The 25305-nt window shown below is 37.9% G+C and overlaps 1 protein-coding gene across 1 annotated transcript; it reads left to right on the forward strand.

Annotated features, from left to right (window-relative positions):
- The first annotated feature begins 5237 nt into the window (after positions 1–5237).
- On the forward strand, positions 5238–25225 carry SGO1 (shugoshin 1). Its single transcript, XM_082460818.1, has 8 exons — positions 5238–11862; positions 15097–15250; positions 15336–15532; positions 19123–19199; positions 21256–21314; positions 21826–22638; positions 24675–24864; positions 25071–25225. The coding sequence occupies exons 2-8, from the start codon at positions 15109–15111 to the stop codon at positions 25174–25176; spliced, it is 1584 nt and encodes a 527-aa protein (XP_082316944.1). The 5' UTR covers positions 5238–11862; positions 15097–15108; the 3' UTR covers positions 25177–25225.
- The last annotated feature ends 80 nt before the right edge of the window (positions 25226–25305 follow it).

Below are 25305 nucleotides of genomic sequence, written 5' to 3' on the forward strand. Positions count from 1 at the left end.
TGGGGATTCTTTTTAGAGTGATGAAAATGCTCTAAAACTGATTGTGAGGATGGTTGCAAATATTTGTGAATATACTAAAAACCATTGATTTGTATTCACTTCAAATGGGTGAATTGTATGGTATGTGAATTATAACTCAATAAAGTTATTATTTATTTTTTTAATGTTAGAAAAAAGGCAAATCATGAGGGCCCTTCATGTTGTGCTTTTATAACCATACCCATCTTTTCCCACCCCTTCCTATCCTCATTTCTATTCAGGGGCAATTATTAATCTGCCCTCTATTTCTAATAGTTTGTTATTTAGAAAATGTTACATAAATGAAATTATACACAGTGTAACCTTTTGGGATTGACTTTTTTTGTTCAACAAAATTTCTTGGAGATTCATCCAAATTGTTGCATGTATCAATAGTTCGTTTCTTTCTATTTGTTACCCTTGGTTTGGATGCACCATAACTTGTTTAACCATTCACCTGTTGAAAGACATCTGGGATGGTTCCTGTTTGGGGCTGTTAGAAATATAGCTTCTAGGAACATTCATGTACAAGTTTTTGCATCAAAATAAGTTTTTATTTCTCCGTGGAGTGGGGTGGGGTGTTGGTGGGGGAATGCCCAATAGGGCAATAGCTGGATTATGTGGTAATCTGGTATACAGTTTTTTAAGAAACTGCCTGTTTTCCAGAGTAGCTGTATCATTTTACATTCCCACCAGCTATATATGAGTGACCCAGTTTTTCCACATCCTCATCAGAATTTGGTGTTAGTATTTATTGTGTTAGTCATTCTGATAGGTGTGTAGTGAGATCTCATTGTGGTTTTAATTTGCATTTCCTTGATGGCTAGTCCTGTTAAACATTTTTTTCTGTGCTTCTCTGCCATCTGTTTATCCTCTTCAGTGAAATGTCTGTGCCTGCTTTTTGTTCATTTTCTAACTGGATTGTGTTTTACTGTTGAGTTTGTGATGTTCTTTATTTGTTTAAAATACTAGTCCTTTTTGGATAGGTGTTGTATTAGTTTCCCAGCGCTGCTGGAACAAATTACCACAAACTGTGTGTCTCAAAACAATGGAAATTTATTCTCTCACCATTCTAGAGACTAGAAGTTCAAAATAAAGGTATCAGCAGGGTTGCACTTCCTCTGGAAGAAAAGCCGTCCTTTGCCTCTTGCAGCTTCTAGTGGCTGTCAGCATTCCTGGGCTTGTGGCCACTGCCCTCTCTCTGCTCTGTCTTCACATCACCTTCTCCTCTGTCTGTTTGCCTGGTAACTGCATCACTCCAGTCTCTGCCTCCATCGCACTGACTTCTCTTCTCTGTGTACTTGTCCAATTTCCCTCTGCCTTTTCCTTACAAGGACACTTGTGATAGCATTTAAGGCCCACTTGGATAACCTCAAATAATCTTATCTCAAAATCCTTAGCTTAATTACATCTACAAAGACCCTTTTTCCAAATAAAAATAACATTTACAAGTCCCAGGGATCAGGACTTGATAGTTTTAAGCAGCCGTTATTCACCCTATTACGAGTGGTTTGCAAACATTTTTCTCCCAGGCAGTAGCTTGTCTTTTTATCTTTTTAACAGGATCTTTCACAGGGCAAAAGTTTTTATTTCGATGAGGTACACTTTATCAATATTTCCTCTTATGGATCGTGCTTTTGGCATCCAGTGGATTACATTTTTTAAGACGGGCTATTTGAGAAGCAAATAAGTGAGACCCGTCTATTTCAGCACTGGCTGAAGAGTCATGTCTGCAACCCAAAACAGTCATTACAGGAGGAAATGTGGGCTGCAATAGAAGTTAAAGAAAATTTATTTGTGCCCTCTGTAATGTGTGAAGGCCTTGATAGCAAGTGGACAGAATAACACAGATAAAGCTATATTTTAAAAGGCAAAAAAAAAAAAAAAAAGTTAACTTTGTCTTTTGCAACTTTGGGAAGTGAACTCAGCCATCCTGCCCTGGCATTATAGTAGCAAAGGATTAGAATCAAACTGAATCCTGAGGAACAAACTAACAGAGTAATTCTAGATTGATTATGAACCTGAGAAAAAATATAGCTATAAAAAACATTATTGTACTAATCAAAATTTGAATATAAATTGTAGATGAAGTAATAGCATTGTATCAATGTAAAATTTTCTGATTTTGATCATTGTGCTGAGGCTGTGTAAGAGAATGTCTTTTTTTCCTAGGAGAATGTCTTTTTTTCCTAGGAGGCTGTGTAAGAGAATGTCTTTTTTTCCTAGGAATGTCTTTTTTTCCTAGCATGATAAGGTTTTTTTTTTAATTTTATTAAAGTATAGTTGATTTACAATGTTGTTGCATTGCAACATTTACAATGTTGTTAATTTCTACTGTACAGCAAATTGACAGTTATACATATATATATTCTTCTTCACATTCTTTTCCATTATGGTTGATCACAGGATACTGAATATAGTTCCCTGTGCTATACAGTAGGACCATGTTGTTTATCCATTCTGTATATAATAGTTTGCATCTGCTAATCTCAAACTCCCAATCCTTCCCTCCTCCACCACCCCCTTCCCCTTGGCAACAAGTCTGTGTCTGTGAGTCTGTTTCTGTTTCATAGATATGTTCATTTGTGTTGTATTTTAGATTCCACATATAAGTGATATCATATGGTATTTGTCTTTCTCTTTCTGACTTACTTCACTTAGTATGTTAATCTCTAGGTCCATCCATGTTGCTGTAAATGGCATTATTTTGTCCTTTTTTATGGCTGAGTAGTATTCCATTGCATATATGTACCACATCTTCTTTATCCATTCATCTATCAATGGACATTTAGGTTGTTTCCATGTCCTGGCTATTGTGAATAGTGCTGCTATGAACACAGGGGTGCATGTATCTCTTTGAATTATAGTTTTGTCTGGGTATATGCCCAGGAGTGGGATCATAATAAGGTTTTTCAAAATGGCGGAACCGTGTCTCCAACTTGCTTTCAAATGGAATAGATCTGTTTCCAGGTGGAGACAGGAACATAGATCACTCTCCAAAAAGGGGTTTAGAACCTAAGTGTCAAGAGGGTGGGTAGCCAAAGACACCAGGTGCCCTAGAGTTTGTCACTTACCACAGTGGTTCTCAGATTTGGCTGAATCCTCTGGAAGATTTTAAGAACCCTTAGTGCCTTAGCATCTCTCCATCTCTCTAGTCACCAAATCAAGATATCTGGGGGTGGGCACTAGATGGTAATTTTTACTATCCCCAGGTGATTCCAGTGCGGTGTTTGAGAATCACGCTCTTAGTTTTTTTGTTTTATTTTTTAAAGATTTATTGATTGATTGATTGCTATGTTGGGTCTTAGTTTCTGTGCTAGGCCTTTCTCTAGTTGCGGCGAGCGGGGGCCACTCTTCATCGAGGTGCGCGGGCCTCTCACTGTCGTGGTCTCTCTTGTTGCGGAGCACAGGCTCCAGACGCGCAGGCTCAGCAGTTGTGGCTCACGGGCCTAATTGCTCCGCAGCATGTGGGATCTTCCCAGACCAGGGCTCGAACCCGTGTCCCCTGCATTAGCAGGCAGATTCTCAACCACTGCGCCACCAGGGAAGCCCACTGTCTTAGTTTTGCTCCTCAAAATGTGCTCCATAGACTGGCAGCATCAGCAACACCTGGGAACTTGTTAGAAATACAGACTCTCAGGCGCAACCTCAAGTCTACTGAATCAGAAGCTGCATTTTAACAAGATCCCCTAGTGATTTATGTGCACACAAAAATCTGATGAATATATATCTGGAGAACTCATAAAGAAGAGAAAGGCCCAGAGTCACGAAGGTAGAATAAGGCCCATGCCTCTGTGTTTTTACCAAGTTCCCCAGTGAAAGAGTTTCAATACTTGACTGTCCCAGTCTGTCTCTTAGATAAGGCAAAACTTACCTTCCCTCAGTGCATTGTCCCAGTCTGACAGAGTTCACTAACCACTGTTAAAAGGAATAATCCACTATTGAATGTCCTGCCACTGAGGCAATTTAATAGGATAATCCACAAGTGTCTCAAGTCAACCATATTTTATTTTTATTATAACTCTATACTAAGTCATAACCAAAGTCTGAGGCTATGAATGAACACTGCATTTCTATTTGAACAAAATAATATCTAAAACACAAAAATGCTGGAAAATAGTGTTAGCATTTTTTCCTGTTGTTTCACATTGCACATGAAGCTGAGACATTTCACGTGTAGCTAGCCATGCTCATATAATAGCAGTGCCATAGGTAATCTAAGAAATAGTGTGGGGTTTTGCAAGTGTGTGGGCATCTCTTGCCTATTCTAGAAACCATATTCTTGTTGCCATGCCTCCTTTGCCGTTTGCCTCTTTCTCATTGTCAGCCCCTCCCTCATTGACACATGGTGCCATCTTAGGTAAAACTGACCTTTTCTGGCGGTGGGGGGGGGTGTTAAGTTAGGAGATTGGCATTAACATACACACTACTATATATAAAATAGATAAACAACAAGGACCTATTATATAGCACAGGGAACTCTACTCAGTATTCTGCAATAACCTAAATGGGAAAAGAATCTGAAAAGGAATAGATATATGTATAACTGAATCACTTTGCTGTACACCTGAAACTAACACAACATTGTCAATCAACTATACTTCCAAAAAAAAAAGAAAAGAAAAAAAAACAAACCTGATCTTCTCTCAGCCCACATTGCCTTTCTAGTCTTTCAGCAGTTTGTAGGGCAAAGAAAGATCCTGTTTACTGGAAGAAAGGTCTTCCAAAAGAAATTATAAAATAACATTAAATGAAATTAAGATTTCTAAGGATAAACCACAATGTAGATACTTTATAATATTTTGTATAACAGCAATGAATGTTGAATAAACATGCTTCTCATCAAAAGTGGATAGAATTAAGGGTGTGTGATTCAGAAAGTTTTAAAAAACTGAAAAGAAAAACTATCAGTTTCCATCGTTGTGCACTTACTATTAATTTATCTTTACAAAAATTGGATTGAGAGGGTATTGGAAAGAGGAGAGCAACAAAAATTTCAGAGTTTCAGTGTTTCAGGACTTTTCATGAAATTTCAAAATAATCTCTGACACTGTTTTTTCCGCTTCTCCTTGTGCTAGAATAATTGCCATACCACTCTGTAATGGGTGGTTAAATTAGGGGAGATGAAGTGGTTAATAAGGTGAGGCAGGAGCATGTGGGGGAAAAAAATACAAGAAATCACTTCAAGAAACTGTGAGAAAAAAAAAAAAAAAAAGAAACTGTGAGACTTTCCATAAAGCACTTAACTTGCAAAATCTATAACTTGAAGGAGATTGAACTAAACAAACTGGTTTCATTCCCACTTTAATGTTCTGATTACTCGTTTAATGCTTATTACATCAACACATAACACAAAATCAAACTTCACAATAAAAGAGTATAAAGTTAGTGATTTGTGTTTATAACATAAAGCTGAAATGAAAATGACACTTCTCCAATATATGTGTGTCACCTCCCCTATGGCATGCCTATGACAGTCATAACAAATTGGCAATGGCATTATTTCCCCTGAGTAAAATAATAACTCAGAATCCTTCCCAACACAAAGTTCAGATGGCCATTGCTTCATTCATTCATTCACATTCATTCATTTATTCATGCAACAAATATTTATTCTGTGCCTCTTCTGAGGTCCACTGTACACAGCCCCTGGCCTCAGAGAGCTTACACATTTTAGGACAGACACTGAAACAAGTAATTACAGCATGATGACATGTGGCATGAGAGATGAAACCTTTTTTGCTCTACCTGGTTTAGGATTTAGACTCTTCTTAAGACAGAAGCTTAAGAAAATAAATAGGTCACAGAATTTACATAGTTTCCCATATAAGGACTTCCATTCACACTAGGTATTTCTGTGACAGGGAACTTTGAAATGCTCTTTATAGCTGGTCGCGTTGCTGCTTCAACGATGCTGAGGTTCTACCATTAAGAGAGAAGACAAGAAAGAATATCAGGTAGGCAAGAGCACTCTCTGCCTTTGTGTTTAAAATTACATTTGTTCTGGGAATGAATGAAATCAATTAGAGTCATTACATTGCTTCCATTTCCTCAACTAATAACATTCATTTTCTAATTCTCACCTGGCAATATTCAGTTCCTTATCATCTTATAAGTTCATTAGCTTTCTTAGTTATGAAATAACTGTTACCTAATTTTCCACAGGATTCTGTATCTTTTTCCCAACTAGATTAAATCCTATATACACCTTTTCCTTTTTATTTATAGAATACTATCAGTGTACCATAAATTATTTCACTTAATAAGTGTGTTAGTCCAATCAAGCTGCTATAACAAAATATCATGTTCTTGGGGGCTTATAAACAACAGAAATTTATTTTTTATAGTTCTGGAGGCTGGGAAGCCCAGGATCATGGCAGATTCAGTGTTTAGTGAGAGCTTCCTGGTTCATAGACAGAGACTTCTCGCTGTGTCCTCACATGGTGGAAAGGGCTAGGGATCTCTGTGGGGTCTCTTTTGGAAGCTCATTAATCTCATAAGGGCTCCGTCTTCTTGACCTAAGCACCTCCCAAAGACCCCCACCTCCTAATACCATCACATTGGGCATTGGGATTTCAACTATGAATTTGGGGGGAACACCATAGCAATAAGTAATTCCCGATATGTGAAGGAATAATATACTTTAGAAAAGAGATAAGGGAAATAACCACTTTCTAGTATGATGATTAATTACTGCATGACTCGAGTTGTTTTTAAGGGTGCGCCTACTGTGGACTTTTTAAAGTATATCAGCATTGGAGAGGGTGTGGAGAACAGGGAACGCTCTTACACTGTTGCTGGGAATGTAAATTGGTGCAGTCACTATGGAGAACAGTACGGAGGTTCCTCAAAAAACTAAAAATAGAATTGCCATATGATCCAGAAATCCCACTCCTGGGTATATACCTAGACAAAACTCTAATTTGAAAAGATATATGCACCCCCATGTTCATAGCAGCGCTATTTACAATAGCCAAGACATGGAAGCAACATACATGTCCATCGAGAGATGAATGCATAAAGAAAATGTGGTGTATATATACAATGGAACATTACTCAGCCATAAAAAATAATGAAATCATACCATTTGCAGCAACATGGATGGACCTAGAGATTGTCATACTGAGTGAAGTAAGTCAGACAGAGAAAGACAAATATCATATGATATTGCTTATATGTGGAATCTAAAAAAAATGGTACAAATGAACTTATTTACAAAACAGAAATAGAGTCACAGATGTAGAAAACAAACTGATGGTTACCAAGGGGGGAAGGGGAGAGAGATAAATTGGGAGATTGGGATTGACATATACACACCACTATATATAAATTAGATAACTAATAAGAACCTACTGTATAGCACAGGGAACTCTACTCAATACCCTGTAATGACCTATATGGGAAAAGAATCTAAAAAAGAGTGGGTATACGTATATGTATAACTGATTCGCTTTGCTGTACAGCAGAAACTAACACAACATTGTAAATCAACAATACTCCAATAAAAATTAATTTAAAAAAATAAAAATGATGGGAAACAAGGACCTCCTGTATAGCTCAGGAAACTATATTCAATATCTTGTAATACCCTATAATGGAAAAGAATCTGCAAAAGAATAGATTATATATAATATAGATGTATAACTGAATCACTTTGTTGTACACATGAAACTAACACAACATTGTAAATCAACTATACTTCAATTAAAATATGGTTAAAAAAAAAAGAACGAGATAATGCCTTTTGCAGCAACATGGATGGACCTAGAGATTATCATACTCAGTGAAGTAAGTCAGACAAAGACAAATATCATATGATATCATTTACATGTGGAATCTAAAATATGATACAAATCAACATATCTAGGAAAAAAAAAACCAGATTCACAGACATAGAGAACAGACTTGTGGCTGCCAAGAGGGCGGGGGGTAGGGGAGGGATGGATTGGGAGTTTGGTATTAGCAGATGCAAACTATTATATACAGAATGGATAAACAACAAGGTCCTACTGTATAGCACAGGGAACTATATTCAGTATCCTGTGACAAACCATAATGGAAAAGAATATGAAAAAGAATATATATATATATATATATGTATAACTGAGTTATTTTGCTGTACAGAAGAAATTAACAGAACATTATAAATCAACTATACTTCAATTAAAATTTTTAAAAAATTAGCAATACATAGACATGTTAAAAACCTAAAAAAAAAGTATATCAGCATTGCTGAAAAGAATCAGGAAGCTCTAGTTAAATCTAGCCAAACATAATTCCAATTAAACATATTTTAAGAGGGTGAAATTTGAATACATGACAAAGTAAAGGGATGGAAAAAGATATTCCATGCAAATGAAAGCCAAAAGAAAGTCAGGATAGCTATACTTATATCAGACAAAATAAACTTTAAGCAAAAACTGTAACAAAAGACAAAGAGGACTTTTTCACACCATATACAAGAATAAACTCAAAATGGTTTAAAGACTTAAATGTAAGAACTGAAACCATAAAACTCCTAGAAGAAAACATAGGCAGTGCACTCTTTGACATCAGTCTTAGCAATATTTTTTTAATATGTCCCCTCAGGCAAGGAAAACAAAAGCAAAAATAAACAAATGGGACTACATCAAACTAAAAAGCTTTTGCATAGCAAAGGAAACTAAACAAAATGAAAAGGCAGCCTACTGAATGGGAGAAGATATTTGCAAACAATATATCTCATAAGGAATAAATATCCAAAACATACAAAGAACTCAGACAACTCAATATCAAAAAAACAAACAACCCAATTTTAAAAATGGGCAGAAGACCTGAATAGACATTTTATCAAAGAAGACATACAGATGGTCAACAGACACATGAAAAGATGACCAACACCACTAATCATCAGGGAAATGCAAATCAAAACTGCAATGTGATAGCACCTTATACCTGTCAGAATGGCTATCATCAAAAAGACAACAAATAACAAGTGTTAGTGAGGATGTGGAAAAAAGGGAACCTTAGTACACTGCTGGTGGGAATGTAAATTGGTGCAGCCACTATGGAAAACAGCATGGAGATTCCTCAAAAAATTAAAAATATAACTACCGTATGATCCAGCAATTCCACTTCTGGGTAATTTTTTGAGGAAAAAACACTAATTAAAAAAGATATATGAACCCCTAGGATCATTGTAGCATTACATATACATACATACATAACTTGCAAAAAGAAAATTATAGATTTTGCCTTTCTTCCATAGTATCCGTCTCAACTTGTCAATGTGTATTTTCATTTGACATTTAATGTCATTCTAAGTGAAGGAAAATTTTAAATTTCAAGCATTAGCATGAATTTTACCATTCATCTTTATATTGGTCAATGCTAGTTTTAAATGCAAATATAAGAGCATTTAACTTGCATGTGCAGAATCACCAAAATCACATAATTCATATTTCGTAGCTCTTACATGCATATGTATTTCATCCTTACCAGAACAGTAGAAATGCTGCACAAGACTAACTGTACTGTTTATATTTCTTTATATGTACACATTCTACCAACACTTTACCTTCAGCTTACTAATGAGATGGACTGAAAAGAAATTATGAATTGTCCTATCATTCATTTTCCTTCTATGTCATCCTTTTTAGAGTGAGTGGTTAGAAAGTACAGTTAGAAAATAATAACGTTCCTCAGCTATTCATATTTCATAGAACACCATTGCCATTCTAGGTCCAAAGCAAGTTCTGGCTCAAAAGGAACCAGAAAGGCCTCTCAGCGCTGTCAGCACCCCTGTGTCCCCAGTTATAGAGGTACTCATATGGAACCTGCTCACAGAACTCCAGTGGACCCACAGAGCATTCTCAAAAGTAAATTCAGGAGGTTCCTTAAAAAACTAAAAATAGAACTACCATATGACCCAGCAATCCCACTACTGGGCATATACCCTGAGAAAACCATAATTCAAAAAGAGTCATGTACCAAAATGTTCATTGCAGCTCTATTTACAATAGCCAGGACATGGAAGCAACCTAAGTGTCCATCATCGGATGAATGGATAAAGAAGATGTGGCACATATATACAATGGAATATTATTCAGCCATAAAAGGGAACAAAATTGAATTATTTGTAGTGAGGTGGATGGAGTTAGAGTCTGTCATACAGAGTGAAGTAAGTCAGAAAGAGAAAAACAAACACAGTATGCTAACACATATATATGGAATCTAAGGGAAAATAAAGGTCATGAAGAACCTAGTGGCAAGACGGGAATAAAGACACAGACCTACTAGAGAATGGACTTGAGGATATGGGGAGGGGGAGGGGTAAGATGTGACAGGGTGAGAGAGTGGCATAGACATATATACACTACCAAATGTAAAAAAGATAGCTACTGGGAAGCAGCCGCATAGCACAGGGAGATCAGCTCGGTGCTTTGTGACCACCTAGAGGGGTGGGATAGGGAGGGTGGGAGGGAGGGAGATGCAAGAGGGAGGAGATATGGGAACATATGTATATGTATAGCTGATTCACTTTGTTATACAGCAGAAACTAACACACCATTGTAAAGTAATTATACTCCAATAAAGATGTTTAAAAAAAAAAAACTAAATTCAGAGATCATTACTTGATGTGAACATTTTATTAGGCGAATCAAACTGCGAGTCAGGAGACTTCAAACTAGAAGTGGTTAGAATCTCAGCTTTCAGCAGTTACAGCTCAGTTCATAAAGCATGAATGAAGGAGTTAACTTTTTAAAATGTGATTAGTTACTAAAAACTTCCATTTTTTTAGAGTAGTAGAATTATTAAACTTACTAGTTTGTAGCTGATGGGCTACAAACCAGTCACTAACATTAACATGTTAGTGGTAAGGTCACACTAACATGAAGAAAGCTTAAATTTTCTTTAAGGTCAGAGCCAGCATTTTGGGGAAATCACTCTGACAACATAACGGGATGGACTCTGCAGTCAGAGCAGGTACTAACGCACTTCGTAGAAAGGGATTAGGTAGGTGCCTGGATTAGAAGATGGAAATTAGTGGAGTCTGGACCTGAATAATACTTAGAAAGTAGAAGTGACTGGACTGGGTAACTGACTGGACGTGGAGAAGCTATGGGAGAATAAAAAATCAGGAAGATTCCCCAGTCTTCTGGGCAGGTAACTGCATGGATACTGGTGTCACTGCCTGAGGGGAAAAGAGCCAGAGGTAGTCGGGCAAAGAGAAAGAACCTGGATCTGAATATTTCAGATATGTGCAACCTCCCTAACAAAATCCCGTTAATCCAAAAGCTGCTCCCTATTTTGGTTTGACTATCCCTTTAACCGCCTCCGTGCGGCAGGTTGACTGCTTGGGCGGGCAAACAACCGAGAAGATTCGTCTCACAAGAGGGAGCCCTCGCGCATAACCTCGAAGACGGGCAGCTGTAAGACTAGACAAACAGGAAGCTTTTGAACTCCCTAAAATACCCGCCCTGAAAGGTGTCGGAGAGGTTCCATCCCTAAAAACCAACAACTCCAAGCCGAAAAGCGCCGGGCAACTGGCTCCGCCCCCGCGGGAGGGGGCGACGGATGCCCGGATGCGGATTCTCGGCGGGATTGCGTCACATGAGGCCGCACGGCGGGGCGGGGCTCTGCCTGCGCCGTGGGCTGCGGCGCAGCATCACGTGACCGCGTCCAGCCAGCCAATGGGTGAGCGCGGCGGAGAATTTCGAATGTGGTTGAAGCGGTCAGCGGCGTTGAGAGAGGGTCCCTGAGACTAAGGGGTCTCGGAGCTCGGGACGCGCACGGCCGGACAACCTCGCGGAGCCTTGGAATGTGAGGAGGAGGGCGACAGCTGTGGCAGAAGCCGTTGCCAAGGTACCGTGGTGGACGTCCCTGCGGGAGGCGGGTCTCCGGGCCTCTTCCGGGAGCCCCCACCCCCGTCCCGCTTTCTCAAGAGAAGGCTGCAGGTTTTTCGGGTGTGACACAGGGGCATCTTGTCCCCCTTCTCTCTGGGTCTCTCTGTTCTGAGTTCGGTGGCCAAAAGCTCAGGCTGTGGCGTCTGCCTGACCGGCTGCCTCTCTCTGCTCAGCCCCCCGACCTGCGCTTTGCGATGCTCTTATTTCCTCTTCTGTTCAGTGGGCCCGTAACCTCGTGCCTCGCGGAACTGTGTGACTTAAGTGATGTGAAAGTAAAGCGTTTACAGTAGTTAAAAGCCAGGCTCAACGTGAGGGCACACTAACTGGCAGATATTTTTTGTGTGGCGCGATGCCTTTGACGTCCTTTTCTTTTGCTGCTTCTCTTACCCTGGAAAAGCCGGCATTGGCCAGTGTCCTACAGCAAGAGTGATGAAAGAATTATGATGGAGATCAAATATTCTAGGTTCTTTTGAACCCAGGCCCCTTACCCGAGTACTGTACAGATTGAGACTGCCGTCCGCGCTGTGACTGTTTTCATTCCTTCTCTCCACCACACCCCCTTTTAAGACCATCAGCCTAGACGGGAATGAAACTCCTGATAGGGCATATTTCTTTTGTAATTTTAAGTTGATTAAATGTAAGAACGAAAGTTTTTTACATAAACTCTGCTTTTCAAGTAACCAAACCAACTTGCTCAGTTACCTAATCTGCCTGGCTCTCAAACATCTCCAGGTTTGAACTCCAAAAACTCCATTGTGGTAGGGTATTTTATACAACCCACTTAACGTTAGTGTTTAAAAATAATAGTTGTGCTTGCTCTACTGGAAACATCACAGTATTTATTGTATCTGTACTGGCAGAAAGAAAATATTTAATGAAATCTACAATATCTATATTTAAGACCCCAGAGGAAAATAAGGAAGGCCTGGAGAAAACGTTCAAGAAAATGTAAGATTCAGGAAAATATTTGACTAAGAGGAGACGAAGGTGTCCTTTTGTAGTGAAAATTGTATACGTAGATTGTGGTAGGAATCAGGAATTATTTTTTGCAATTTTAAGAGCTGCAAAATACAGTCTAGGGCAAAAGAGGTTCATGAAAAGTAGTTTGACATGCTTAGTAGCAAAATACTAAAGCCATCTGATTTGCAGCATTGAAAGATTTACATATACTTATGTACTAATACACTCAATGGCATGGTCTCCTGGCAGTGCATGTTTTGCTACTTTCAACTGTATGTAGAACAATAATTATATAATGTCTGCTGTATGCATGATCTGAGTTTTAAAAATAACTATGAGAAAATTGGCATGTTCCTCCACCCCAGTTCCTGCTTTTTCTAGCTCTGTGATTGTTATAACAGCCTAGTGAAATTGCATATAGTGTTACATAGTATGACTAAACCTCTCAAGATCGCCTGACTTTCTTGAGCATGTGTGCAAATCTTAAGTAACTGGAAAGCAAAGCCCAGATACGTGTTTGCCTCTGAACTAATGCTGTAAGCCTAATAAACATTAAAAGTTGGTCATAAATATTGTCATAGGAAACATAAATAATAATAACATCAAAATATATTAAGCATTTCCCTTAATGCCTAGTATTGGGTTGGCCAAAAAGTGCCTTCGGTTTTTTAAGTAAAAATAAAAGACACGTTTTTCATTTTCACCAAGAACTTTATTGAACAATGTATTCACCCTTTTGTTCCACTACCTTCTGCCATTTTTCAGGCAACTTCATAATTCCATCTTCCCAAAACTTTTTATCTTTTTGAGCAAAGAACTGTTCCAAGTGCCTTTTACAGTCTTCCAGGGAATTGAAATTTTTTCCATTAAGAGAATTCTGTAAAGACTGAAATAAATGGAAATCCAAAGGTGCAATGTCCGGTGAATTTAGCGGATGAATCAGAACTTCCCAGCCAAGCTGTAACAGTTTTTGCCTGGTCACCAAAGAAACATGAGATCTTACGTTATTCTGATGGAAGATTATGCATTTTCTGTTCACTAATTCTGGACACTTTTCGTCGAGTGCTGCTTTCAGTTGGTCTAATTGGGAGCAGTACTTGTTGGAATTAATCATGGTTTTCCGGAAGGAGCTCATAATAGAGGACTCCCTTCCAATCCCACCATATACACAACATCACCTTCTTTGGATGAAGACTGGCCTTTGGTGTGGTTGGTGGTGGTTCATTTCACTTGCCCCATGATCCCTTCCTTTCCACATTATTGTACAGTATCCAGTTTTCACTGCCCGTCACAATTTGTTTTAAAAATGGAACGTTTTCATGACGTTTAAGTAGAGAATCACATGTGGAAATATGGTCAAGAAGGTTTTTTTCACTTAACTTATGTGGAACCCAAAAATCAAAGTGATTCACATAACCAGGCCGGTGCAAATGATTTTCAACGTTTGTTTTGGATATTTTGAGTATGTAGGCTATCTCCTGTGTGGTATAACGTTGATTGTTCTCAACTATTGTTTCGATTTAATCGTTATCAACTTCAACTGGTCTACCGACTGTGAAGCATCGTCCAGCGAGAAATCTCCAGCAGGAAACTTTGCAAACCACTTTTGACACGTTCGATCAGTCACAGCACCTTCTCCATACACTGCACAAATCTTTTTTTGAGTTTCGGTTGCATTTTTACCTTTCTTGAAATAATAAAGCATAATATGCTGAAAATGTTGCTTTTTTTCTTCCATCTTCAGTATTAAGATAGCTACATAAAAATTCACCAATTTTGATGTATTTTTTTAAATGCATGCTGATATGACAGTTGTCACATACGATCTAACAAAATTGTTTCGAATGAAGTTAAAGACAACTAAGTGCTACTAGAGCCATCTTATGGAAAAACTGAATGAACCTTTTGGCCAACCCAATGTATAGTAAGCCCCCAATGAGTATTTGTTAAAGAATAAATAAGTGGCATATTATAGAGCCTTTGTGTTGGAAATCCATATTTATTAAGCCTTCCCTATAAAGTACCCAAGGAGGATAAAATTATGCCACAAATATTAATGTAATTTAAAAGCTGCAAATGTAGGTTATTACCAGATTGGCTATCTACTTTGGGCTAATTCTACAGTTACAGAGTCTCTATTTAATCCGTTTTTTATGAATAGCCTGTGTTTTCAGTTTTGTTTTATATTTGATATCACCCCTTGAAAAATTAAATATTTTCTATTGTTTTAAAGTCCTAGCAGAAGATGGCCAAGGAACGATGCCTCAAAAAGTCCTTTCAAGATAGTCTTGAAGACATAAAGAAACGAATGAAAGAGAAAAGGAGTAAAAACTTGGCAGAGATTGGCAAACGAAAGTCTTTGATAGCTGCTCCATGCCAAATAATCAGTAAGAGATTTTCATGTTGTCCTTTACATCACTGTTTAAGATTAGATTTAATAACTGATAAAAAAAACTTTTTGTTCTCTTTTAGCCAACACTTCTACACTGCTAAAAAACTACCAAGACAACAACAGAATGTTAGTCTTAGCTTTGGAAAATGAAAAGTCCAAGGTGAGAGAAGCCCAGGATATCATCTTACAGCTGAGGAAAGAATGTTACTACCTCATGTGTCAGCTGTACACACTGAAAGAAAAACTTACTTCACAACAGACAGAAGAACCTGCTCAGGTATTTTGATCACAAAGGCTCGATTTCTTGGGAAAAATGTTAAAGCCATGAATTAGTAGTTTAGATCAATTATGTTTTTAAAATTAATTACTGATAGCTCTGTTATTAGTGAAGTGATGAGAACATCTTTCTTCAGTGCTGCAGCCCAGTTGTGTGTGGGCCAGTTAAGAAAGCTTCAAGCATATACCTGTAGCTGATTGAGGCTTATACTCATATAACTTGCTTCTGAAAGCAGGTAGCAAGACAACGTATAAAAGAAATAGTTTAGCCTCTTGCACGGCCAGACCCTTTGAATGGCAGCGATGTGAGTCAAAGGTAGGGGCAGCCAAGCCAAAGGTCTAAAAGTGGTTGTGGAAGCAGACTAGTCCAAAAGTTTTAATCAGTGCTATTAATCTTAGCTTTTCTATGTAGTTTTGCTACACCAGTGGGGTTTCGAAAGGACTACCTTGACTGGGGAGATGGGAAGTATTTAAGTGCTTTATGGAGAATCATTTTTACCTACTAGTTGGCTAAATAAGGACAACTATATATTAACTCCCAAACAAGAAATATCCTGAACATTTTGCTGTCTGCTTTTCAGTCTGATCCTGTTTGTGTCCAGGAATGTATAGAAAGGCCAGCCGAAACATAACAGACGTGGAGAAATTTTGATTTAGGATCTTATCTGGGTCTCGTCACACATTAATCCCTAGAAGAGAGAGGACGAGCCAGTTTCACCTCTCCTTTTCCCAGAGACCACTGCCAGGGAAACTGCATGGAGTAGAGAAAGAAAAGAGCAGTGGTGAGTGTCAGGTGTTAACACTTGGGTGTCCATCTGTTTGCCGCGCCAGTGAAGACAGTTGTGTTGGCACCTAGGGCAGGAGAAGAAGCCAGAGCCTAGTGACTAGGGTAGGGGTCTGGACTCGAGAAAGGAATTAAGTCACCTCTCCATTGAGAGGAAGAGTCAGTGAAAGAGTTCTTGCTTCCCTGCAACTAAGGTGATTCCATATTTTTTCTGTGTAGATATATATAGAACCTGTGTGTGTATACACATACATATGTACACATATAGCAACATATACATACATAATGTAGTAGAAAATTGTCTATAAAGATTAGATACAATTTTTTTTTTTTTACCTTCATGTGAGGGTTATTTAAAATATTTTTCCTTCAGAATGTAATCTTTCCTAATTTTTTTCTTTTCCTTGTTTGGTCAACTAGTGAGGAAAAATATTTCTCCAAAGACATTTGAATCTTCCTTTTCCCTTTCCAGATTTTTGCTGAAATCACACAGATTAGTGTCAAGTGAGCACTCAATGAGATAATCACAAAAACAGTGGTGAAAAAATTCTGTTATTGTAGGCCTTTTGACATTTATCAGTGATTTTTGAATATTTATTAAAAGGTATTGTTAGTTGCTGGGTGAAAGTATTCCTAGCATTTAAAACATCAGAGTTTGTTTTCTGCCACGTACTCGCTGTAGGTATCACTCATTCTCAACCATCGTTGTATACATGTGCATCCTTGTTTATCAAGTCAATTTTGCAGTGCTGGAGAACTTAAAATGCTTTAATAAGAATGTTTTTCTTGCCTACCAATAATTAACTTACCTTGTAAGGATTAATCAGAAAGTAATTTCTAATAGCATTTTGTTCCCTAAGTTTTATCATGGATCTTTTAAATAATTTTTATATCACTCTGCAGTTAAATATCCTCCTTTACTTATCTTCAGTAATAATACTAGCTTTAGAACATTAGCTAAATTGATAATAAATTTAAAACTTTTAACAGGATTAAATTTCTAGTTGTTTCTGATGAACAGTTTTAACCTGTTCATTATAATGTCTTCATGTTATATGTACATCAAATTTCATAAAACAACTGCACTGAATTGGAGTGACTTTTAAGGAATCAGACTGGGCCACTCGTCTTCCTAACAGAGATCTACACACCTTCCTGTATCTACACTGTGTTCTCCTTCTTCCTTCCTGTGCCACTGGCAGAAGTGTCTCTGCTCCTATCCAAGGCCAGTCCCTCCCCTTGTGCATCAGATTCCCTTCTTTTCATCTCCTCTAGGACTTTGCTCCTGAAAGTTTGTACCCTCCTCCAACATTTATCTCCCTCTACTGAATCGTTCTAGCTACATACAAATGTGCTTCAGTATCTCTCATCTTAAGAGGAAAAGAAAATAAATGGAACCTCTCCTGATCTCATTCCTCCATCTCCTCATCTCTCTGCTTCCATTCACAGCAGAACTTTTCCAGAGAGAACAGCACTTACTGTCTTCCCTTGCTCAGCGTCCCCTCACATTCGAACTCACTCTTATCAGGCTTTCATCCCCACCGTTTTGTTGTCACTGTGTGTCAAGGTTACCAAAACCTCCGTGTTACCAAATTCAGGGGTCACTTCTCTTTTTTGTTGGCCTTGAAGTAATACATAGTACAGGGATGACTCTTTACTGGAAACACTTTGATCTCTTAGCTTTCTTACCATCATACTCTCCTTGTTTATCTTTCTGACTGTTCTTTGTCCATCTCTTCTGCTGGCTTCTTTACTTTTAAGCATCAGTTGTCCTAGGCCCATCTCATCCGCTCCTATAGCTTTAAATATTGTCTGCCTGCTGGTGGCTTCCAAATTTGTAGCTCAAGACCTACACAAACACACACACAGTTACTACTTGATATATTCACTTAAATATTTATAAAGGATCTCAAATATATTTTGTACAAAGCACAACTCTTTATTTCCCCCCTCCCAAGACATTGGACTTCTGCCTCCCTCTGTAAGTCTTACTCAGCTCAGTAAGGCAACCCACCCGTTTGCTCAAGTCAGAAGCATAAGAAGCTTCCTTCTCACTCTGTGTCCCTACCTCCACCCCTATTCAATGTGAGTGCACTGTTATCGCAAAGCCTTCCCCTGGGCTTCACCTCCACAGCCACAGGATTCCTGTCCAAGCTGATATGTCTTGCTTGATTTATTACGATGACTTCCTTACAGCCTGTGCCCTTGGCCCTTTTCAATCCATGTTTCACACAGTGGCCAGACTGATCTCTTTAAAACTCAGATCATTTTACTTCCCTGCTTAATATTCAAGTGACTTCCCATCACACATAGACTAAAATCCAAACTCATGGTTCTCAAGGCCCTACATTGTCTGGCCTCTGTGTGCCCACCTCTCACTGGTCTTCTCAGTGACTATGTTCCAGCCCCAGTGGCCTTTCTTTTCTGAGCACAGCAAGGTTTTCCTACATCATGACTTTTGTATCTGCTGTTTCCACTTCTTCCTCCTTCAATGGCTGGCTCTTTGCGTTCTTCAGGTTTCAGATGAAAGTCATCCCATCTAAAGGAGACCTCCAACATCAGTTACTCTCTGTCATTTCAACCTGAGTTGCATTTATCACCGTCAGCTTTTTTACACTTCATCTCCCTACACTAGCATGTAAGCTTTAAGAGAGTAGTACTTAATCTATTTTGTAGCTATAGATTCAGTTCCTAGAACAGTCCCTGGCACCATAGCAGACTGTCAGTAAGTACTGTTGAATAAATGAATGCTTTGTTATGAATATTTCCATTGTACCAGTGTTTTCTTTGTTTTAATACATTGACAGGACCGGGAAGTATGTCCCTCTGGAATGGACTCCAGTAGCGACAGCAACTCCAGGAATTTACTCGTGGAGGATTTACCGTTAGTATCAAATTCATTATTATGATTATTAATGCCAAGAAGTATTTAATTCTGTGATCCATTTATGAAAGGAAATTAACATTATATTGACTCTTGTATTTGGGTCTGATGTTCTCTCTAAGAATGTATTTAAGAAACTTTATATGTTGAAATTCTGTGCTATATAGCCAAGCCAAAGCTTTCTTCTATTTAGTTACTTTTTTGATGTCTAGGAATGAAAAGCTTCTCCTGAATTTTTAAACTATTCCCTTCAGTTATATTTTTCTTGTATCGTGTTTTTATTCTAAGGATTGGTTATTCAAATGATGGTATTTTGCCAGTACTACAAATAGTCTGGCTTAGAAAAGAAATCTAATAAAATATCATATTTAACACAGCTTTCACACTGTCTTGCTAATCCAATTCATTCTTAAATACCATCAGACCTCATATACCTTCTTCTTCTCTTGGATTAAGGGTACTTTATTTGTTTGCTTATGAATTACTGAGCTATAATTAGATACAGTAAAATGCACAGATCTTAATTACACAGTTCAGTGAATTGGACTAATGTATACCCCCGTGAACCAAAACCTGAGTTAAGATGCGGAGCGTTGCTGTCACTCTGCCCCGGGGTTTCTCAGTCTACGCGCCTCTGACATTTTGGGCTACATCATCCTTGCTTGTGGGGCTGCCCCAAACATGTGGGATGTTTAGCAGCATCCCTGACCTCCACCCACTAGAGGCCAATAGCAGCCCCCCTCGAACAGTTACAAGAACCAAAATGTCTCTCAACATTGCCAGATATCCCGGGGGCGTTGGGGGGAGGGGGAGGTTAACTGTCCCCAGGTGAGAGCTACTGCCATAAGCCATTCCCTCATGTCCCTTTCGAGTCTGTGCCCCCTCCTTGCAGAAGTAATCACTAATATGATTCCTATCCCCATATTAATTTTAATCATGAATAGTTTTTAAACTGTTGAATGTCAAGATGTGACGAAATATTTATGTGATGATCAAAAAGCAGGATGAGGTAATTGAGTTTTTATAAGGTTTCTAAAATTGTTATTAGTTGGTTGCCATAACTCTGTTACCTAAACTTGTACTTAAGTTTTGATGTCCAGAGGGGGAAATTCTCTACAGAAAATAGAGAATAAAATTATAATTAGAATGAAACGGCCATATTAAAGCATAAAGAATGGAAATTTCTTTCTTTTTTTTTTTTTTTTGTGACTAGGTCGGTTCGTAGCTCAAGCACGCGTTCTTTTTTTTTTCTTTTTTTTTTTTGTATTGATTGGTTGATTGATTGATTGATTGCTGGCTGTGTTGGGTCTTCGTTTCTGTGCGAGGGCTTTCTCTAGTTGCAGCGAGCGGGGGCCACTCTTCATCGCGTGCGCGGGCCTCTCACTGTCACGGCTTCTCTTGTTGCGGAGCACAGGCTCCAGACGCGCAGGCTCAGTAGTTGTGGCGCACGGGCCTAGTTGCTCCGTGGCATGTGGGATCTTCCCAGACCAGGGCTCGAACCCGTGTCCCCTGCATTGGCAGGCAGATTCTCAACCACTGCGCCACCAGGGAAGCCCCAAGAATGGAAATTTCTTGTTCCATGAACCAAAGGGGGACAAAATTTTTAAAGAAAATGAACAGTATTAACTTCAGAGGAGTCAGTAGGTAAGCACCGTAGAAGTGTGCACTGTCCGCAAATCACAGCTCAGCTAGTGATAACGCAGGCTCCTGAAGAAGGATCTAACTGAATTTCTTTAATGTATTTTATAAGTCGATCTGATTGGCTGTTTCTCCAGTTAAATGAAATGGTGAGTTACGGAATGTTTTCAGGAGGAACTGTCCAATTTGATATGTTAGTTCCTCCAGTGGCAGTTGAATGCCAGTCGTAACAAATCAGCCTCCACGTAATCAGCATAAGTGTTTTTTGGTTTCCTTTGATATAGAACAGATGTACTGATTTAGAGTGGAATTATGAAATGATACTAAAGAAAAAAACTTACGTTGTAGAAAATCTTAAAATTTGTTTTTATTACATAATTGTTAAATAAATTTTTGTTTTTTATTGGTACTTTCTAAGGCAAGTTCCTCTTCAGGACGCTGACTTTCCAGGACAAGAAGAATTGTTCCAAATAGAAGGTAATACAAATGAAAATCTAAAAATACTGCTAAAGGCAAGATGAAATCTTTGGGAACAAGTAACATAATTAAATTTCTCTAATTTTTATTTGTTTACCTTTTGAAATCTTCTCGTCTGGTACTCTGCTCAAAGCAAATATCTGTTTATTTTACACAGAATAACAAGAGTTTTAAAATACGTCCATTTATTTTTCCAAATCTGTAGTCAGAAACTTTGGCTATAACTGTGGCTGCAGTTTACTGAGCCTACTGTGTGTTACGCTCTGTGTTAGGCATTTAACATATGTTACCGTAGTTAACCCTCATAACAACGTTGGAATATATAGGTACAGACAGTCGGAAGGAAGTAAATATTATGCTCCCCAGATTTTTATTTATTTATAGTAAATGTGGGGAAACTACAGGATGAATTTTCATTAGTTCCATTTTTAACTTTGAATTCTAAGATTCTTGAAATTTAAATTTCCATAAAGTAAAACTATCTTTCTCATTTATTTTTTTAAATTCTCAGAGCCAACACCTACTATTTCTCAAGACAGACTGGGATTCGATTTGGATTCAGGTGAAGATAAGTCAACTGATAATGTCTTACCTAGAACTGTATCTCTCCGTCGCAGTTTAAAGAAACATGTCAACAATCCATGTCAGTTCAATGCCTTGGATGATTTTGGAATCAGTCATATGTCAGAGCAGTCTTTGGGATTGGAAAGAATTAGATTTGTAGACTCACCAGTAAACACGCACATACCTGAAAATGTAGAACAAAATTTTTATCAATGGAACAAGGATCAAATTTACTTATCAACAAGGCTAATTCACCCAGGACAATCTACTAAAACAAAAGAAGACATTTTAGAGTATAAATTAGACCAAACTAAAAGTAAGCACAGAGCTGCCCAAGGAAGAAAAAGAGAAGAGAAAAGAAAAGCTAACAAAAGGAGAAAATCAAAATCTGTCTCAAAGTATAAAGGGAGCAAAAGTGAATATAAAAAAACTGTTTCCCAAAAAAAGTTGGATAAATCTGTCACCTCCAGCGATGCTTACAATTTTAATTTGGAAGAGCGTGTTCATCTCACTCCTTTCCGACAAAAAGTGAGCAATGATCCTAAAAGAGAAGAAAACAACAATGAATCTGAAGTGAGCATCTGTGAATCAAGTGGTTCAGGAGATGATTCTGATGACCTCTATCTGCCCACGTGCAAGTACAGTCAAGATCTCACCAGTGAATCAGATAGGAGTCCAGTCACCAGGCCTCGATCTAAAAGAGCACTGAAACATAGGGGTGAAAAGGAGACAGAGGGTTCTGAGCCAACAAAAACTCCTAGTAAGTGATTTACTTGTTTGCCTGCATTTTTAATGTTTATGTTAAATGATCACTCCTGGTGCTTATATACTATACTTACCATCTGTTTCTCTGGAGGAGGTTACAGACTTACCATCTGTCTCTTTGGGGAAAGTTACAGTCAGATTAAATAGTGGGGGGGCTGTGGGCTGGAAATCACAGTTGTGTTGCTTCGACATGCTTTAAGCTAATTTAAATCCTCTTTAAGAACAAATACTACTTGTTATGCAGAAAGCAATTTTACTTCCAGTAAATGAAAGCTTCCAAGGCGAGGAAAAAACTTTTGTGGAGTTAAGTTGAATTAAAATGCCTATTACACACTCCCCTGAAACATCCCATTGAAAATGAAATCAAACTTGAATCCAGTGACCTGTAATTTTAATGGCTTTGCTTTATATAGTCAACTTGACAGGAACCACAATTTAAAATAATTTTCTATTTAGTGAAGGTGGCCTAGAAATTAGGCCAAGAAAACCTTTTCCTCAATTGATGGGCTTAGTATTCTTTTGTAAGACATTTGTAAAACATCTAAAAACTGTGGCTTAGAAAAATCTTGCTTTTATTGGTTAGATCAAAAAGTAGGCATGGTTCAAATGTTGATGATACAGCCTGCACCTGCCCACAGAGATTCTCATCTGGGAATTTTAGTCTGGGGAAAGTAACATAAACAGGCAGGTTTTATTCTCAAAATATTGTCATGCTAGTTCATTTGATCCTCAGAACAACTCTGACATGTAGGTGTGATCATGCTTGTTTTGTTTATAAGGAAACTAAAGCCTAAAAAAGCTAAATGACTTTCCAAGGTCAACCAGTTAGGTGGTGGTAGCATGCAAACATCTTTTAAAAAAAATATGCTGTAATGATTTTAGAGTAAATCAAACAAGATTGGCAAAATGTTGATAATTATTGAAGCTGGGTAACTGGGGGCTTATTATACTGTTGTCCCCGTCTTTGTGTATACTTGAAATATTTCATAATAAGTTTTTAAAAGAAAAAAAAGTACACTCTAAAATATTGTTACTCAGAATTTGGTCCCCAGACCATCAGCATCAGCATTACCTGGAAACTTCTTAGAAAAGCAGAATCTCAGGCCATACCCCACATCCTTGAATCAGAATCTGTATCTCTCTAACAAAATCCCCAGAAGATCTGTATATGCTTTGAAGTTTTAGAAGCTTTATTCCAGAATATAGCAACTGATCTGATGTTGTTGTTTAACCATATTTTCCAAACCAAAAGTTGGAATAATTAGTATAGGACAAGATGCTTATGTAGGGACAAGAAAGACAGAACATTTGAATCCCAAGTAACCCTGGACAATGGTTAATGAGTATAAAGTCACTTTATAGTTACAATTCAGTTTTTCTTGGGAAACGATTTGCTTTTTAAAACTATTTTAAGAGCTTGTTTGTCTCATAGTGTTCTTAACCTGTGTGCTGGGTAGCTGTCTCCCAATATAGATGTAGCTCCAAGTAGAATAACTTGGATGTTTATGACAGGAAAAACATTGGGTAACTTTTTAACTGACTAACTTTACTAGCGGGAACACCTTTTCTCCTGGTTTACCCAGAGAGTACGATTTAGAATTCTCACTTATTTAATAGAATGAGTTTGAGTGGCTTTATAAGACAATAAGCAGTCACTTGATGATAAACTTAGGAATTGAAAGAGATTGAGGCCTGGTTGATTCTGAAGAGCAAGGTGTGACTAAATGAAATTGCATAGTTTAAACTAATTCATTGTGCCCAAGCTATCCTAGAAGAATTTTAATTTTTTCTTTAATTTTTAAGAATTTTAAGTTTTAGTATACTATTGTTTTAGTCAGTTCTTCACGGCTACAATAATTAATATTTCAGTGTTATCTGGGAGGAAAAATTGGTGAACAAGTTTTTAAAAATCTGTGTTATAAAATGCTGGATTTTGTATACTTTCAAGATGTGTAATTGCATACAGTTTTAGTTCCTGTGTTTGCTTGTTTGTTTTTTGGAACCATATTCAATAAAACTTGTTTTCTGTAGGTGCACTACCTGAAACCCACCAGTCACCTCATTTTCGCCTGAAGGATATCACAAATGTCCCCTTGTATCCTGTAGTGAAAACCAGAAAACTTTCTCTTTCTCCAAAAAAGAATGTAGAAAGCCCACCAGTGTCTTTGCGTAAACGTAGGTGCACAGCCAGCGTGAACTATAAGGAACCCACGCTCGCTTCGTAAGTATTTGGCTTGTGGGAACTAACTTTTAATGATACACATGGGGGGATTAAGGTTATGGAGCCTTATTTGAAATACACCATTTTGATGAAAATCTGAACCAGGAATATTAAAAATGGCATACTCTACAGTAAATTTATACTGAAGAGTAAGTTAGTATTGGGATGCTTATAATTATGCCTACGAGTTCTCTTTACTCTTACAGGAAACTGAGAAGAGGGGACCCTTTTACAGATTTGTGTTTCTTGAATTCGCCTATTTTTAAGCAGAAAAAGGATTCCAGACGCAGTTCTAAAAAAAAAAAAGCATGAAGCAAGTACAATGAAGTGTTTGTTGGATGTTGTTTAAATTCATCCTACACCCTCTTCTGTGGTGCCGAGAGAATCTGTAAGATAGTGTTCAAGTGGGTTGAACTACTGCCATAGAATATTCTCTTGACA

Source organism: Balaenoptera physalus (assembly GCF_965194825.1).
Source record: "Balaenoptera physalus genome assembly, chromosome: 4".
NCBI lineage: Eukaryota > Metazoa > Chordata > Mammalia > Artiodactyla > Balaenopteridae > Balaenoptera > Balaenoptera physalus.

What these genes read in the sequence shown, in the direction of transcription:
- SGO1 (XM_082460818.1), top strand. Translation starts at nt 15,109, where the DNA reads ATGGCCAAGGAACGATGCCTCAAAAAGTCCTTTCAAGATAGTCTTGAA. An exon ending in AGAATTGTTCCAAATAGAAG is followed by an intron (nt 21,315 to 21,825) that starts GTAATACAAATG and finishes TTAAATTCTCAG; the next exon opens with AGCCAACACCTACTATTTCT. An exon ending in AAGGAACCCACGCTCGCTTC is followed by an intron (nt 24,865 to 25,070) that starts GTAAGTATTTGG and finishes TTACTCTTACAG; the next exon opens with GAAACTGAGAAGAGGGGACC.